This window comes from Amblyomma mixtum, chromosome 9 (genome assembly GCF_055824585.1).
Source record: "Amblyomma mixtum isolate Tamu chromosome 9, ASM5582458v1, whole genome shotgun sequence".
In the NCBI taxonomy this organism is placed as follows: domain Eukaryota; kingdom Metazoa; phylum Arthropoda; class Arachnida; order Ixodida; family Ixodidae; genus Amblyomma; species Amblyomma mixtum.
The window spans coordinates 61,290,445-61,307,388 of NC_143020.1; the positions used below are offsets into that span (position 1 = coordinate 61,290,445).

The window sequence follows — 16,944 nt, forward strand, 5'->3', positions numbered from 1 at the left end:
TGCAACCACTCCAGGCTGGTCGGACAGCGAGATTGTCGCCGCAGTTGCACCACCCCAAGGCGGTGAGGAAGACGCTGAGAATGAGGACAGCGGCGACGAATTGCCAACCGAAGATTTTAGCCCCACTGTAGCGGAAGCTTCGCAAGCATTGGCGGTAATGAGGGCGTTCGCCGAGAAGAGGGGCCTCATGGAAAAGCTTGCCCCCAGTCTCTCCAATTTTGAGACTGCTGTTGTCGCCGCACGGCCGCCACGGCGGCAACTGAAGACGACCGATTTCTGGTCGGCGGCACAAGAATAAAGTGCACGTACGTACGTGTATTTGTTGGATATTTACTGTGCCTGAATTTCTTCTCTTTTGGGGCGTGAATAATGGCAAATTTTTATTAGTTGGTTAAGGTGTACTACCGGATAGTGCGTACTATTCCCGCGTTCCCGCCAACTACGTATTAACGGGGTTTTACTGTATCGGCCAATGTCCATACAGTGCCCCCACCTGAAGCAGCTGGTGAAGGCAATCCTCAGCACCCTCAAGCTTCACGGCGACTTGGCGAAGAAAGTCCAAACACGTGGTGACAACTTCCACCTGCTTGAGTCTGGAGGGAGGCATTGTGAAGGAATGAATGAATAAATAATTCACTCACTCACTCACTCACTCACTCACTCACTCACTCACTCACTCACTCACTCACTCACTCACTCACTCGTTCATTTGACTGTTTCAACACAATCAAGCGGGACACACATATGCGTCAAAATTTTTCAAACATCCTGCCTGGACAGCTGAAGCAAAAAACAAGCTGCCCTAGTAATGCATGACAAGGCTTTAGCCCTTCCTAGTAGCACCAAACACTATAGACAACAAGCCGCCGCGGTGGCTCAGCGGTTATGGTGCTCAGCTGCTGACCCAAAAGATGCGGGTTCGATCCCGGCCGCGGCATGTTGAATTTCTTTGGAGGAGAAATTCTAGAGGCCCGGGTACTGTGCGATGTCAGTGCACGTTAAAGAACCCCAGGTGGTCGAAATTTCTGGAGCCCTTCACTACGGCGTCTCTCATAGCCTGAGTCGCTTTGGGACGTTAAACCCCATAAACCAAACCAAACTACAGACAACAACCCTGCTATCTCCGAATTTTTAAGCAATGCAATCAGCAAGAAACCAGCAAACCTACTCCTCACAAGCACAGTAAAAATAAGTAAACAAGCAAATACAACAAAGGTTAAGCCACTCAATTCAAAGCTGTTTCACACCAACAAGCAGCAGTACCACGGGAAAAAAAAAGAAAATCATTAACCCAAGACACAGCAATAAGAACATTTAACAAGCGCCTTAATGGCCATTGCCCACAAGCACATTAAAATGACTCCACAGAACGATGTTTTCACAAAGTGTTATAACCACAATTAAACTGAACCCCAAAAGAAGCATCATACATTTACATATAATGCCTAGTAATGTCGACACGTACTAATTACAGTAGTCAGATGATTAGACACATTATGCCAAATGTTCTAAACCTGATCAAGAGCTAGAAATGCTCTCTCAGCATGAAGTTGATGCTTAGCATCGGTGTGTCAAATAAAACTGCTTTATTAAGCATTGTACCATACTTACATGAATGCAATGCGATTTTTTTTCTTTTGCGCTCCACAAGGCCGCTACAAAAAGCTTTGTCACCAGGCTCGCAAGCTACTAGGGGAAGCCAACATTTTGACGGCCTTGGTTATTCCATATTGGTTAGAATCTAACCAATAACAACAAAGTCACTGGGTGACTTTTTAATGCTCAGTGTGTTGTTAAATTTACTGTTATTTTTATGTCCTCGTACACGTTATATTGAACTGTTCGTCATTTTTTTTTTGCAAATTCGATATATGCGGGTTCAACTGTACTATGCAGCAGTACTACCCTCATGTTTTAATGACTAACAAATTTTCCCACTTGCCCCTTCCTTGTCCCCTTTACCTCATGAACAAAAAATTAGCTGCGATTCAACTACTGCAGAACCTGGTTTGGTGTATTGGGCAATATATGCGGCTTGGCGTCTAACACTGGATAGGCAGCACGCCCACTCTGCCACCCTGGCAGGTGGAAGTTAATGGTGGACCGCGAGAGTTCGCTCACCATTGTCAGCCCTAACGCATGCAGGCCACATTTCTCTCTCTCATCACCCCACATACCTGTAAGCGCGATTCAGGCATCCGCTGACCCAGGGAGCCAGTTATGCGGACTTCCTTTCCTTAAAATGATCGGAATGTAAAACATGGTCAACGCCAACGAACACAATGAACGAACACAATGAACGGCGACCGCCTATAGCTTCAGCGCCACATTTCTGCAAAAACATTGCCAATGCCAATGCAAGCACTACCGCGCCACATAGGTTAAATCATGACTGAGGTGTCCACTGCAGGGGGCTAGTTACCTACCGTATTTTCCAGTGTATAAGACGCACCCGCCATATATGTAGGCTGTCATTGAAAAGTTGGTATATAAGACGCATCCGTGTATAAGACGCACCCCAATTTACCCAGTTAGGCTACTGAGGCTTAAATAAACATGCTTATGCGACCATTGCGAAATGCACCGCACGTGTGAGAAGTTCTTAAGCAATGCTAAGTGATCGAAAAAGGCAACACTCACGCCATACCCGCCCACATTTTAGCACAAAAGAAAAAAAAAGCGAAAGAACTCTCATTACGTCCATAACATCTTATTTTTACATAAAACCTTCGAAGTCTTCATCTTCAGATGCGCTATCGAAAAGGCAACGCGGCTGAAGCATTTTCTTCGCACTACATACATACTGTGTATACAGAGCAAACAAAGTTGCAAAGGGTGACCAAAGAAAACGTCGGCTTCTCTTGGCTTGTCTAGACAATGGCGAGAAGCGCGAATGTCGCCATCTTTTGGCATTTCACATTACTTTTGCTTGGGGCCTCCGAAACGGCCGCGTGTTTAAGATCCCGGAAGTCATCAACCCTGCCGTTTCGTGATAAAGTTGACCTAAAAAAGTTGCGCACGGCGGTCCCCGTATTGAAGTATTAACCATGTTACAACCGCGTTATTGGTAGTAATATTTTTCCGGTGAAAAAAGCTTGAACGTGAACCTGAGTAATTTCTGAACTCAAAAAAAAAAAAAAAAAACGGAAAATTCGCATATATAAGACGCACCCTTGTATAGGACGCACCAGCAAGATTTTTAAAAAGAACCCGTGTCTTATACACCGGAAAATACAATATGCACCTTTTCTTTCCTTTGCTTTATCTAAAAGTCAAATGAAGGTGAAATCCCCAGGCATGGTGACCTTGGCTTAACCTAGCGTAGTGAAGATTTGTCTTCAAAAGGGGACGAGAACTGGTTCAAGGGAATGGAACTGGGGACTCACAGGCAGGCGTCCTGAAGACCTTGAGGATCCTTTGCGAGGTAAGGCTTCAGCAGAGCCCTGATGTGCTCAGCTGTGAGACACTGCTTGATGATGGTCTCCCCACAGATGCCCGAGTCAATGAGAGCTGCAAGGAAAACGAAAGAAAAATAAAATCACGGGGAATGCCAGTGAAGATACCTGGCAACAGTGGCGGACTCAGATCTAAAACAGCACTTCTACTTAATCTCAACCCAACCCTCATTCGTGAGACCCTGTGAGTAATTGCCAAGATATTGCACTTTTGTTTTGCTTTTTTAATGTGCGTAAGCCTACCTCTTCCATGCCCAACAACACCACCATGAAATACAGACACGAAATAACTAAAATCTAATGAAAACATGCCAAATGACCAAAAAATTACCAGAATCAAGATACGATGGCAACAAATTAAAAAAATGGCTGAGGCTTAGCTTAGGTTAAGCCTAGTCAGATGCGAAGCATATTGTCACCGAGTTGCATATCGAGCACGCCGCTTGGCTAGACATTCTTCACGCTCTTCACCAGTCTCTGTAGCACGCCGCAACTTTTGCTTCTCATTCCAACGAGCAGCCCTGTCTCCAGGAGGCATCTCTATCCCGTGTACGCCTAGCAGAGGCAGGCGCACCCCCTTGTATACCGCCGCTCCAGCATCACGTGTTCACTACAGCGCACCTAGCGGCAGAAGCAGGAAACACATTGGTCGCGACGCCTCGCGCGACGGCGCGAGTTGGGCCCCCGTTTTTCATCTGCTGTGACGTCACGCATCACGTGGTATGACATGGAGGTCACGAAAGGTCAATGGTAACGACACCGCCGCGCTCGACGAGCTGGGTTGGGCTATTTTAGTGTGCTTCGCATAAAAGGGACATTTCCCACCATTGTGACACAGAAGGTAGGTAGACAAAGCCTTCTTTCAGACTCATCCTCCAGCAGTTTCATAGCCCGGTGAAAAAATTCAAAACTCACGCTTTTTTTGTGCCTCAAAAACTGCATTACCACAGTCTCTTTCAATACCTTGGAATGCACTTTTCCTAGTTTGTCATTTCCAAGTATAACCTCAGTGCTTGTGCACGACATTCTTGCACTTACACTTGTTGTATCACAATGAAGTTTGGTGTGGATATGCTTTACTACATGCAGAATGCAGCTACGGTATTTCTATTGCAATCTATAGTTGCAAATGGAATTCAAGTTTGTTACAACCATTGTAGTCTCATCAAAAAGATGTATTCTAAAGAGCACAAGTAATTTTTAATAAACATTTTTTCTCCACATCACGAACAGAATCATAATGAGAAAAATGGGATATTTTTCAGCGCTGTAGTACAATCAAACACAGTTATAACGAACAGTGTGATTCAACATGATTCGTTCGATATATAGAATAATTCGATATACCCAAACCCACTTATAAAGGACTTCAGTACCAAATTCGTTAATACGAGGTTGAGAAAAGTGGAGGTAATAGCGTGCCAACGTTTTGCACTCACAATGAATTCTACTCCAAAAGTAATCAATTTGTGTGAAATATACACCTCTTAGCAGTAGGCAGTGATTTTTTTTCCCTGAATGCAGAGCTTAGTTCTGCCAATGAGAATTGCATTTTCAACACGCAACACCATTTCAACGACCTCCTGTCAGCTTCCTTGTACATACTCCAGAGCAGTATCATCGCAGCACAACAGTTGCAGGAAATTCTGGAAGCGTTGGGCAAGAGCAATCACCTTCCGGAGCGGTCCGGAGACTGCTCCTCAAGATTGGCACCGGACATCAGCACTCCAGAAACAATTTCAGAGTCCAACGGATTCACTATCAGAGCTAGGTGGACGTCGACCGTTGACGCTGCAGTTTTTTCGTGCCTCACGTGATCTATACCGAGCTTTGACATCGCAGCACTGTTGAAAGCGAAACCGAAACAGGTGAGTGAAGAAACAAAATTACAAATTATTGTGCGGTCATAGGCGAATACCACGCGGTCATCCATGAAGAGTAATGCCTTACGCATCTCTATGAAGAAAACATGCAACCAAAATATGGTGTCTATGCTCCTTTAAGGGGGGATGAGGGGATCAGGTCACAAAAATCGCAAAAAAAAGTCATTTTTGAAAAGTACATTTCTCGGCATCTCCAACACTGTTTCTATGTTGTACTGAAATATTTCACTCAAAAATAAACTTTAAGCACTGCAAATAAATATATTTGTTGGCATCTAAACATAGGCGGTGAGTGGTAGCTTAGAACTTTAAGGCTTGTTTTCTCGAAAGTTTGTTTTGAGCTTAATGCCTTGCTCGTGGAAAGCGTAGAACAACAATGGGTGCATGGATTTTTACCCCGTTTGTTTTGTTGTGATCACTGAAATGGGGCCTACGTCAAGACAGTCTCAGATTTACCATTTAGGCTCACATGTTTTTATTACTAGGTTATTAGAGCATGATACATTTTAGACATAAAAGAAGGTGCATAATGTGTCCTTCGAAAAAGAGCAGAGAAATTAAAAAAAAAAATTAAGAGTGTCTTAATTTACACCACACTTCCTAGTAAATATTAAAAGCATTTACAGACCTGTAGCCTGTATTTTTGTCCTGCTAGGCGTTCCACAGGCAAGCAACATGGGGACAACATATAAACAATGATAAAAGGGAACCTACTGAAGCTGCCATTGTGAAACTTTATATCTCATTATTTGATGCCATTTTAAGCCAGCCAGCCAGCCAAATTTCATCACTCTAAGTCGAAAAACAGAAAAGTTGCCTTCGATCCCCTCCTCCTCCCTTAACCCTTTCACTGCCAGGTTTTTTTACTCACACCTGCACACACCCTGCCGGGTTTTTTTTGCATGTTAGTTTCCTGAAAATTTTTTGCTAGTAACGCACTAAAATGCTCTGCAGGACATGTAGACATGTTTATTGAGGATAATCTTATAGATATTAGTTGTAATGAATCAAATCTTCCAGCACCAATCTGGCCTGTCGGATTTCCTCTTCTTACGCGGATTTTTCGGTGGCAGCGGGACTTTATCGCTGTCATCACTCCACAAGGCACTTAGGTGGGCTCCTTCCTCGTTCTCATTGGACTCCGAATTCACAAGCAATTTTGAATTTCTTCGTCCGTCAAAGCGCGGACGAGTGTGGCACATTGCCTCATATGGCTCCTGTGCGGACACCAAAACGAAGCGACTCGGATGTGACGGATGTCGAAACATGCGCGCTATCTGTTGTGTAAAATTTACCCTACAAGATCTATGAGTATATAGCGTCTCTACATAGATGGCGCTACATGTTTGCATCTTTTATTTTTACACGAGTATTATTGGGAGCGGCAGGGGGTGAGTTAAAGATCCAAAACGAGTTAACTTGGGAGAGGCAGGGGGTGTGCATATCTGGTAGCCCGAGTTATCTCGGGAGTGGCAGATTAAGGGTTAAGAAGGCCCTATCTCCCTGATACCACTTTGTCAACGCACATGAAGACCAGATGGCACGTGAAACAAAACTCACACCAACGTTCAGGGCCAGTCGAGTTTTTCTTTGCCTGGTTGGCCATCTTTGTTCACACTACGTAAGCCTAGAGTGCTCCCAGCAAACCAAAAACCTCTCAGAGAAGTCTCTGAGAGGTTTTTGGTTTGCTGGGGTGCACGTTCTGAGCCGAGGACACTCACCCCGAAACAGGTGCAGGCAAGCCAAGCACATTTCCGGCCCATAGTAGAGACTGTCCAGCTCCCGGTCTTGCAGTGCCAGGAGCAAGGCGGTCACAGCCTTCAGGAACCCCGTGACACCCGCATTGTGGGCCACAAGCAGGTTCTGGCTGCACATCTCCTGGGTGGCACAACAAGGGTCTGGTTAGGTTTGGTTAATGACGTTTAACGTCCCAAAGCAACTCAGGCTATGAGAGACGCCGTAGTGGAGGGCTCCAGAAATTTCGACCACCTGGGAAGGTTCCTTAACGTGCACTCACATCGCACAGTGCACGGGCCTCTAGAATTTTGCCTCCATCGAAATTAAGGTTCCAATGTATATTTACACTTGACGACCGCTACACCCTGGCACAGCTAGATCAAGGACCCTCATCTTTGAAAAAAAGAAAAAAAAAGAAAGAAAACAAAGAAACTACTAATGAAGTCGCAATTAGGGAATCTTCAGGGAACTTGTATTTTTGTGTGCTGATTGTAGACATGTCATTTAATTTCACGTACATTATCTCTTTGTTCACTTATGCAATATGCTATGCAAGGCTTTTGGGGAGAGCACTTAAAGGGACAGTGAGGAGAGCTCTATTAATATTTTTTTTTACAGCAAAATCCGATAGTTCGGAATTTCATGGCTTTGTTGCCACTTGGCCGGCAGCGAAAGATGCATTTATTTCTAAGAAATTTGGATTCGAAGTTGAAAAAGTTTTTCCCGCTGCTCTGATTCAAACTTGGGGCTCTCTTATTACGACACAGGACTAAGTGGCGTGAAACATGACGTGCACATGACGTGACGCAGACTCCATGATTTCTGGTGGCCAGCAGTGCGGCCTAGCAGCAGCCGAAAAGAAAGCTACCGCCGGCCGCACGTTGAAGGCATCTATCGGCTATTGCGGCCGTCGCTTCGTTTACGTTTGCACCGGCATTTTGCCAGCGTTACGATGGATCCCGCTCTCGAAGTGGTCAACGAAGTTCTCGCAAATAGACACCTTTAGCATACCATGTACCTTGTTACCGTTAGCGGAATACCGGGAGCCTGCCTACTGCCGGTGAGCAGGCGCTGATTAATCCCGATGCTGCAGATGTGCGCGTAGCTGCCGGGTACGTGGCGCCATCTGGCGACGTCAAGGAGATTTGCGCATGCATTGGCTGCACCTCAGTGATTTGTAGCTTCTCGGTTCCTAGTGTTGCTAGAACCATTGGTTCTAGCAACACTGTTTTGTCCTATGACCTCACAACGCTTGTACTTGTGAGTTTGGCCTGTGGCGGCGATACCTGTATTTTGGTTCTTGCTCTTTTCTACGTTACAAGAGCTTTGTTGTCAGTATGAGTGGCGTTTTTGTAATCAGGAGCTGGTATGCTGTCGATACAAGCCAACTTCAATTTCTCCTCAGTGTCCCTTTAAGAAATTTTGCTGCAGGCAAATCGCTGAAATGCATGCCACTGGTATGTCTTGACACCAAGGAATGCAGTAAGAATAAAAATATCATCCTGCCTATGATAGAAGTTCGATTTTTGGATACTGAAGTTGCTACTTCAGAAGAAGGAAGAAAAGTTTGTACCCCTGCCTTTGGAGTGGTTACTTGAAAACCCTATAACTCAAGTTCTACGCAAGGCAGGATGCTATTTTTACCTTTATTGCATTCCTTGATGTCATGAAAAAGTAATTACATGCATTCAAACAAGTTTCTTGAAGCACAATTTCTTAGAAGCATTCACCAAAAAAAATTAACATATTGTACAAATGGACACGAACATTTAGAATCAGCACACAAAAATACGTGTTCCCTGAAGATTGCAGAATTGAGACTTAATAAATTTTGTTTTCAAAGACTTTCAGCTCATGTGTGATTAATAACTGCCTAGATAATTAATGACATCCTAGCAAGTTGATGGCACTAGCTGACATCAAGAGAGAGAAATGAGCATGAGCTGAGCATGCGATGTGAAGGCAAGATAACCGATGGTCCCTGAGGGCAACAGAGCAGATTCCAAGAGAATATGCCACAGAGGCTTCACTGGTGCGTGTAGACACAGACACTGCTGGTGCTAGAATGTCGTTTATTTGTGGCGCTGCAGGTGAATTTATAGCTTATGATGGAAAGACACTTGCAGCATCAACAAAAACATAAAAGAAGGAAAGGGGAAAGAAATAGGTCGGACGGCGCGAAAACAACAAAGACAAAGGAGACACGAACACAACAGGCCAACTAGCCCAACAACCAACTAGCCCAAATCAAAGTACTTCTTAAAGAAATAGGGCTAGTGACGTCACTCTCAAAGTGCAAAAGACGCATAGCATGGGGCTGCAGTTAGGTGTGTGGATGAGATACCGGGGACAGGGTGGCCACAGCTGACATAAAAGAGGGTTAGTTGTATGCGAATGAGATAGGGTATGTACTGAAGAAGCCCACACACAAAATGCAAGTTTTTTGGGAAATAAACACCATTTTTGTAAGAATTCATATTTTTGCCAGTAACGGGGGAAGTCCACTAACAACAAATGTCGGGCACAACTAGCACCATCCCACAACTGTCAAGTGTGTTACAGATGGGCTTGACTGTTTTCCTGATAAATGTAATGGTCGTCACACATCCTGTGGACTACAGATGTAAAAGTCCTTAACCATTCTACCAGAAGGCGATAGCAAAAACTCTGAATAAAATTTTTTTTCCATTTCACTAGACAGTGCTGACTTCATTTTCACAAGGTGTAGAGGTTGAGGCTAGGTGGTCTTGAGGCATCACTAGCAACAAAAAGGACACAGGGCAAATTAACTAACACACAAGCAGTTGCATATGTCACTTCCCATCAGTCTTGTGTCTTTTTGTGTGCTACTGATGCTTCAAGATCACCGATCACTAACTAGCCCATACAAATTAACTCGTACTAAAGTGAGCTTAGTTATTCACTAACCTGCGAGACAAGACAAACTAGTGGTCAGTTCATTGGAGAAACAAAAAAGTGGGAGATTTTTTAAGAAAAAAAAGTGTACAGCATAATCAGGCTTAGCCAATTCTGATTGTTTCTGAACATCTTAGAATAATAAAATCAAGCACAAATATGCAGGCACATAGATTAAATCAACAGTGAAATTAACCGCGCCATCACCACTCTACGAAGCATTACGATCACAAAAATGTTGGACTGCTTTGCCGTGAGGGTTAGCTTGAGTATGAAGTTATCTACCAGTACGCGTCGTGCACCTCTGACAGCTGTCAATCTGACCTTGCTTTGATAAGCATTTTGGAAAATGGCATTGATGCCAGTATGTACATATTAGCAATGAATGCAGTTCTGTGGGCAGAACTGAAAATTATTCAAACCTTTACAGCCAGTCTCACAGGTGATACGAGGGCCAAAGAGGATTATTCTTACTATTACACAGAAGCACTATTTCAAAGGGGAAAGGCGCAATGCAAAAATAATAATAATAATAATAATAAAGACAGGAGGCATGCAAAATGTGCTACAGACCTCAGTCAGTAATGTCACCAGTCTGATGCTTGTGTCCGCTGTCTTCAGAGAGGCGACATTTGGCTCGATCGCGCCGAGAAGCAGGGAAAGCAGCTGCTCCATCGTGCTGGGCGTCCGACTGACGTACTCTTCCCGAAGCACAGGAACCGACAGAATGACGGTCAGAAGGTCCACCGTCTGGTGGAGAGAAGCAAGCAAGAATGAATACCAAATAACAAGCTATTCACGGTGCACAGAGACTGGCCAAAACAAGGAGACACCATACGCTGCAGCGGACAGTTTTGTGTACAGCTTTTAACACGAAAAAAAAAAAGAACATCTGTATCTGACCAGTGGGGCAGAAACCTATAGGGCAGAAACGTGAAGGCTAACAAAGAGGGTTCAGCTTAAGTTAAGGACCACACAGTGAGCTATGGAAAGGAAAATGACAGGTGTAACATTAAGAGATTGGAAGAGGGCAGAGTGGGTGAGAGAACAAACGCGCGTTAATGACATCCTAGTCGAAATCAAGAGGAAGAAATGGGCTTGGGCAGGACATGTGATGCGAAGGCAAGACAACCGCTGGTCCTTAAGGGTAACGGAGTGGATTCTAAGAGAAGGTAAGCGTAGCAGGGGGCGGCAGAAAGTTAGGTGGGCAGATGAAATTAAGAAGTTTGCGGGGATGCAGTGGCTGCAAATAGTGAAGAACAGGGTTAATTGGAGAGACATGGGAGAGGCCTTTGCCCAGCTTTGGGCATAGTCAGGCTGATGATGATGCAAAAAAGCATGCAACCATGCCGTGACCTCAAAAACACACAAACAGCTACTAGCCATCTTTGTAATATGTTGATACAGTTAAACCTTAATGTAATGATCCTCTCTGTACTGAATTTCTCGATATTACAAAGTTTCTCAATTCCCCAACACCGCCTCCATTGAAGCGCACATATTTCAGACCTCCACATAACGAAAGAGTTGCGGCAGTCGATCTTGATATTGCCACGTATCATTGCAGTGTCCGTTCGTTCACGCTCAAGGCCGCAGGAAAAGGGTGTTATTTTTGTTTGGGACGCGAGAAGCGACCGGACTAATCTTGATTGATCACAGCCATGAAGAGCTGCATCTAGGTTTTCTAGATTACTGTAGATGATCTTGACCGATTATCTCGAAGTTTTCTTGCTGGCTTTAAATTGAGCGATGCCGCAAGTGGCGGGCATTTGTAGTTCGACGACTGACAAGCACGTTTGTTGCTTACGCCGTCGCCGAGTGATTCACTTCTTTTGCAGGCGCAAGTCAGCCCAGATAAAGAGCTTTGTTTGCAAGGCTTGTTGCTGACTTCCTGACTGCTGAATTGCTGTCACTACAACGTGACAATACAACAAACTCACTACGTCAACTACAAGTTGGCTAGGGCCGAGTTACGAAACTTGGCAGAAAAGTTTTACAACGATAAAGCAAAACCTGTCGCGAGAGGAATGCCTAAAGATTGCAACGAGCAACTGCAGTTGACACAACCACTGCTACTTTCGCTTCTGGAATGTCATATCGCGTGGTACTACAACAGTTTATGCTCAGAAGCAGCGAAAAGTAAGACATAGTAAAAGAGACATGGCCTGAGCAGTGCATGCCCACTACCACCGCACAGTTGCTCGCCTGACTCCAGTATCAATAGCTCTTGCATATCAGGAGCACGGTTCTCACGTACATCTTGCCGTAAACCAATGAGCAAGTCCATGCTGGCGTGCAGTTCACCACCACTTTCCACCGCTTCATCCTTAGCGCGATTCCAGAGCCAACAGTCGAAGTTGATGCACACTGCCTCCACTGCCAATTTCGAGCACAGCTGGAGTTGGTATTCGAGTGCAATGACGGCCCAGCAGTCCGAGCAAGCCGATATATGGAGCACATGCGCTCCACCCAACATCACGGGTAGTCGTAGCTGCTGTCCCCATGTAGCATTAGCAACGCAACCACGCGCTTTAAAACCACATGCACACTTTGCTAGCCAAGTTTGATGCGCTGCTACAGTGGACTCCTTTCACTATAATTTACAGCCGAATGCTTGGCTTGAACTTAATTGGTTTAAAGGGGCTGCGAAACACTGCTTCGGGGAATACCGGCTATACTTCAGGTGGGTTCTTTATGTCACACAGATGCTGACTTAAAAAGAATTACAGGAATCGATGCACAGGAACGGGAGTTATTCAGTGAAGAAATTTCAAAATACAAGCAAACAAAACGCTGCCCTCAACTCGATTTTGGCGGGGCTTCCCACTCCTATTTCGCTCTCCCAATGACGGCACCTGGCGCAACCAATCAAAACAGCCAGCCAGAGCACGTCGCAGAAGTTTGTACTCCATGGTTGCCTGCTCTCTAACTCGTTCTTGCTGAGACTGGCAGCGTTGTTTCCATGCCAGAGCGCCCCTGGTGGTGTATTTTTATTTTACTTGCTTTGCAGGGCTTTTATCTAAGACGAACAAGTTGTTTTTGTTGATCTAATATAAAACGCAGACAGGAGACAAAATGTGTCTCTATTTATTCACACAATTTGCAGTATATTTACTGTTTGTCCAGTCATCAAGCTCGCGCCAGGTGATGTCATATCCGCTGCTAAAAACCCGCCACTGTGTGGCGACACCATCAGAGCCATGAAGTTGTTTTTGGGAGGACATTAAAATATTAAAAAACGGAATGTACACGGTATTACCGACGCTAATAGCACCACTATAACTCACTGTATGCAATTAACAGGCAAAACAGTTAACTAAGATTGTGTTTCTGGGCCCCTTTAAGTTCAAGCGAAGCTTAAGGTTAAGTTAAGGACAACGCAGCGAGCTATGGAAAGAAAAATGATGGGTGTAACGTTAAGAGATCGGAAGCGGGCAGAGTGGGAGGGGAACAAACGCGGGTTAATGACATCCTAGTCGAGATCTAGGGGAATAAATGGGCTTGGGCAGGGCATGTAATGCGAAGGCAAGATAAGCGGTGGTCCTTAAGGGTAACGGAGTGGATTCCAAGAGAAGGCAAGCATAGCAGGGGGTGGCAAAAAGTTAGGTGGGCAGAAGAGATCAAGAAGTTTGCGGGGATACGGTGGCCACAACTGGCAAAGGACAGGGTTAATTGGAGAGACATGGGAGAGGCCTTTGCCATGCAGGGGGCGTAGTCAGGCTGATGATGATGATGATGGTGCTTGGCTTGTGTCGCGGAGTTCAGTTCGGACGTCGAAACCCCATTCATCCCGAAATTTTCTGCTGTTCTTACTTCTTCGAGTCAACGGGGCTTTACTGCGAACAGGATTATGCTCGAAGCCACTCACCATTCGCAGGTCCTCTGCTTCCCTGTCGACTTGCTTCTCGGCCACCTTCGACGCGCAGGACACCAGCATCTTGTGGTACCTGGCAAAAACAAAACAAACACCAGTTAAGCTTAAACACATCAATGGCAGCAAGAATGCGGTCACCAAGTTAATCCTCAGGTATAATATGCAGCTGAAACATTCACACATGAACTTTTTTTAAATGCCATGCCTTAATGCAACTGCTACACCCATGTAATACTGATCTACCTCAATACCATCATCAGCATTGGCCAAGTTACTGCTTGCTCCCGTTTACTAATTTGTCCTACCTGTTGAAACCAATCAACTGCAAGGGTTGACGAGACTTTCTCCGATTCGGCTTCTTTACACTCTCAATCGTCAGCATAGAGCACAAAAGAAATTCTGTCTACAACAGTATATATAACAGCAAACACTCACTTGAGAACATGCACTTTCCGTTCCTGATGGTTCAGGAGGTCCTGCAGAATGTCGATCGCGATCCTCTTGGCTTCGAGGCTGTTCGAAACCACTGTGCACAGGATGACCTGCAGGGTCCGCTTCACTGCCTGGCTGAACATCTGCCATTTAAAGAGAGAGAGAGAGAGAAAAAAAAAATTATGGCTGAGGCTTAGCTAAGGTTAAGCCTAGTCAGACGCGAAGCATATTGGTGGCTAGGCTTGGTAATACATGGCTTTCCTTGGTTGCATACTTGGTCATTTTAATACAACCACCAGAAGCCTTCGTCGTGGGGGAAGACAACAGCATGGCTACAGCGGAACGCCGACTAACCCCGAGACGCGCGTTGGGTGAGCGCCTGGATTGCCACGGAAGCCGCGTCCGCCTGCCCGGTGGAGCGAGCGTTTCACCTACACCGAGTGTGAACGCGCGTTCGAAATGCGCGGGAATGCCGCTTGAGGACATTCCGGCGTCTGTGCGATGGCATCGTCACGACGACGTCACGGTGTCACGTGGCGTGACAGCTAGGGGTCCCACGGCGACGGCGCGAGGTGGAGGCCGCCTCTCTCATCTGATGTCACGTGGTGCGACGTCACGGTGTCACGTGGTGTGACGTCTAGGGGTCCCACGCCGACGGCGTGAGTGGTAGCTCTAGCAATATGCTTTGCATAAAAAGGCTGATTTGCATAGTTAGGCCAAATGTGAATCAGATGAGCTAGCAGTTTCGTTTCACTTCGATTTCAATTCGAGGCTCCATTTAAGAAGGCAACAAAATGAGAGAATTAAGAGGGAAATTAAAAAATTGCGAGGACAATTCAGGAAAGCTGAGGGCACTATGCCGTGACGACCTCCGGTGGATGTGACGTCACACCGTTCCCGTGGCTACATCGATACCCAAATTATACATCTTTCGGGGATCTCAAGCGTTAATTACGCTTAATTGCACATTTTTCCATCTAATTTTACACAAATCCGACGTTTTTCTGACCATTCTGTGACATTCTTTACTATGCCGTGACAACTTCCGGTGTAGGTTTGGTTTATTGGGGTTTAACATCCCAAAGCAACTGAGGCTATGAAAGACGCCGTAGTGAAGGGCTCCGGAAATTTCGACCACCTGGGGTTCTTTAACGTGCACTGACATCGCACAGCACACGGGCCTCTAGAATTTCGTCTCCATCGAAATTCAGCCACCGCAGCCGGGATCGAACCCGCGTCTTTCGGGTCAGCAGCCGAGCGCCGTAACCACTGAGCCACCACGGCGGGGCCAACTTCCGGTGTATGTGATGTCACAATGTTCCCGTGGCTATATCGACATCCGCTCTATTTCGTCGCAATTTCATCATTTTTGCCTATAATTAAATAAATAATTTATCTACAGTCATCAAACTTGGCTTCTAGGTTCATTTTTCTTCCTCTACCTGAAGCAACCATTTATTTTCTCCTATCCTTTATAGTTCCCGAGTTAACACAAGTTAAACGCTGCCAAAGGTGTGAGACCCTCTGCTAACGGACGAAGGTATGAGCCATTAAAGGTTTTCGCCTTAAAAGGGAAAAAGAGGAGGATACATTGCGCACGAATGGAAGTTGATGAAGAATGTACATGCCTGGGCATGTTGGCAACACTAATGATGACAAAACAAACAACACACTGAAAAACGTGCAGAAAGGAGAAGCCACCTTGTTGCTGATGAACTCGTCGAGCGACAGGTTGGCGAAGATTGCCAGCGTGTGCATGACCACACAGCTGTCGTCGAAGGCGGTCTTCGGAACGAGTGACTTGCACAACTCTGGCAACTGTGGCTGCACGGTACAGAACCAAAAAAAAAAAAAAAAGGAGAGAAAGTCGGACATGCAACAACCACCATCAAAAAGACACTTCAAATACTATCATGTGCACTGATTCAGGCGCCGATGAAATTTAAAAAGATCGCCGCATAGCATAAACTTTGGGAACCCCTTCACGGTAAATTCTAATTCAAACTAGCTTAATCTAAGCTTCTGATAATCGAAATTTGAGCTTCAGTCCCATCAACATGAATAAAGTACATTAAAGAGGCTTCTATTAACTTGAACAGCCTATAGCTTGGAGAAATTTTAGCTCTTTCTCGAGGTCAAACTGTCTGGAGACTACTGCAGCTGAGCTTTTCTGTCAAAGGGCTAATGTTATCCACTCAGCAGTAAACATTGATCATTGGCAGCAGCCAAGATTAGCAGCTGACCGCTCGAACCAAACAAGCCTAGAATCAAAACAATCTACAAATACATTCCCGCCATTCACTGTCACCCTTTCCTTAAGAGTCAGATGCAGTTAAATCTTTTCCACTGAAGCAACAAACTTACTGCTTAAGTATTTTCTTTTTTTTTAAAGGAATTTCCAAAGACATTACAAATGCATACTGGTTAAAAAAATTTCAGAATTGGCTTATAAATGCACCTTAATTTACTCATACACAGCAAAACAAGGTGGAATTAAGCAACAAAAAAAGGCTTTCGGACAAATCTATTGTGTAATGTGCGTGGCCAATCAATATGGAAAGAACAATACCTTGATTGCAGACAGCCTTTTTATTCCATGTTTATGTTCCTCTGTTAAATTTCAAGCATAAAGAGTACGCTCCATTTT

At 45.1% G+C, this 16,944-nt stretch overlaps 1 protein-coding gene across 1 annotated transcript in view; it reads right to left on the reverse strand.

The window, feature by feature from the left end:
• LOC149329270 (protein CIP2A homolog) overlaps positions 1-16,944 on the reverse strand; it is a 50,653-nt gene that overhangs the window by 26,487 nt on the left and 7,222 nt on the right. Inside the window, exons 5-11 of the mRNA XM_089560181.1 lie at positions 15,999-16,121; positions 14,301-14,440; positions 13,860-13,938; positions 10,565-10,741; positions 7,060-7,216; positions 3,387-3,510; positions 494-593 (exon numbers count right to left, since the gene is read on the reverse strand). Coding sequence (XP_089416307.1) covers positions 494-593; positions 3,387-3,510; positions 7,060-7,216; positions 10,565-10,741; positions 13,860-13,938; positions 14,301-14,440; positions 15,999-16,121 — 900 coding nt within the window. The remainder of the gene's footprint in view (positions 1-493; positions 594-3,386; positions 3,511-7,059; positions 7,217-10,564; positions 10,742-13,859; positions 13,939-14,300; positions 14,441-15,998; positions 16,122-16,944) is intronic.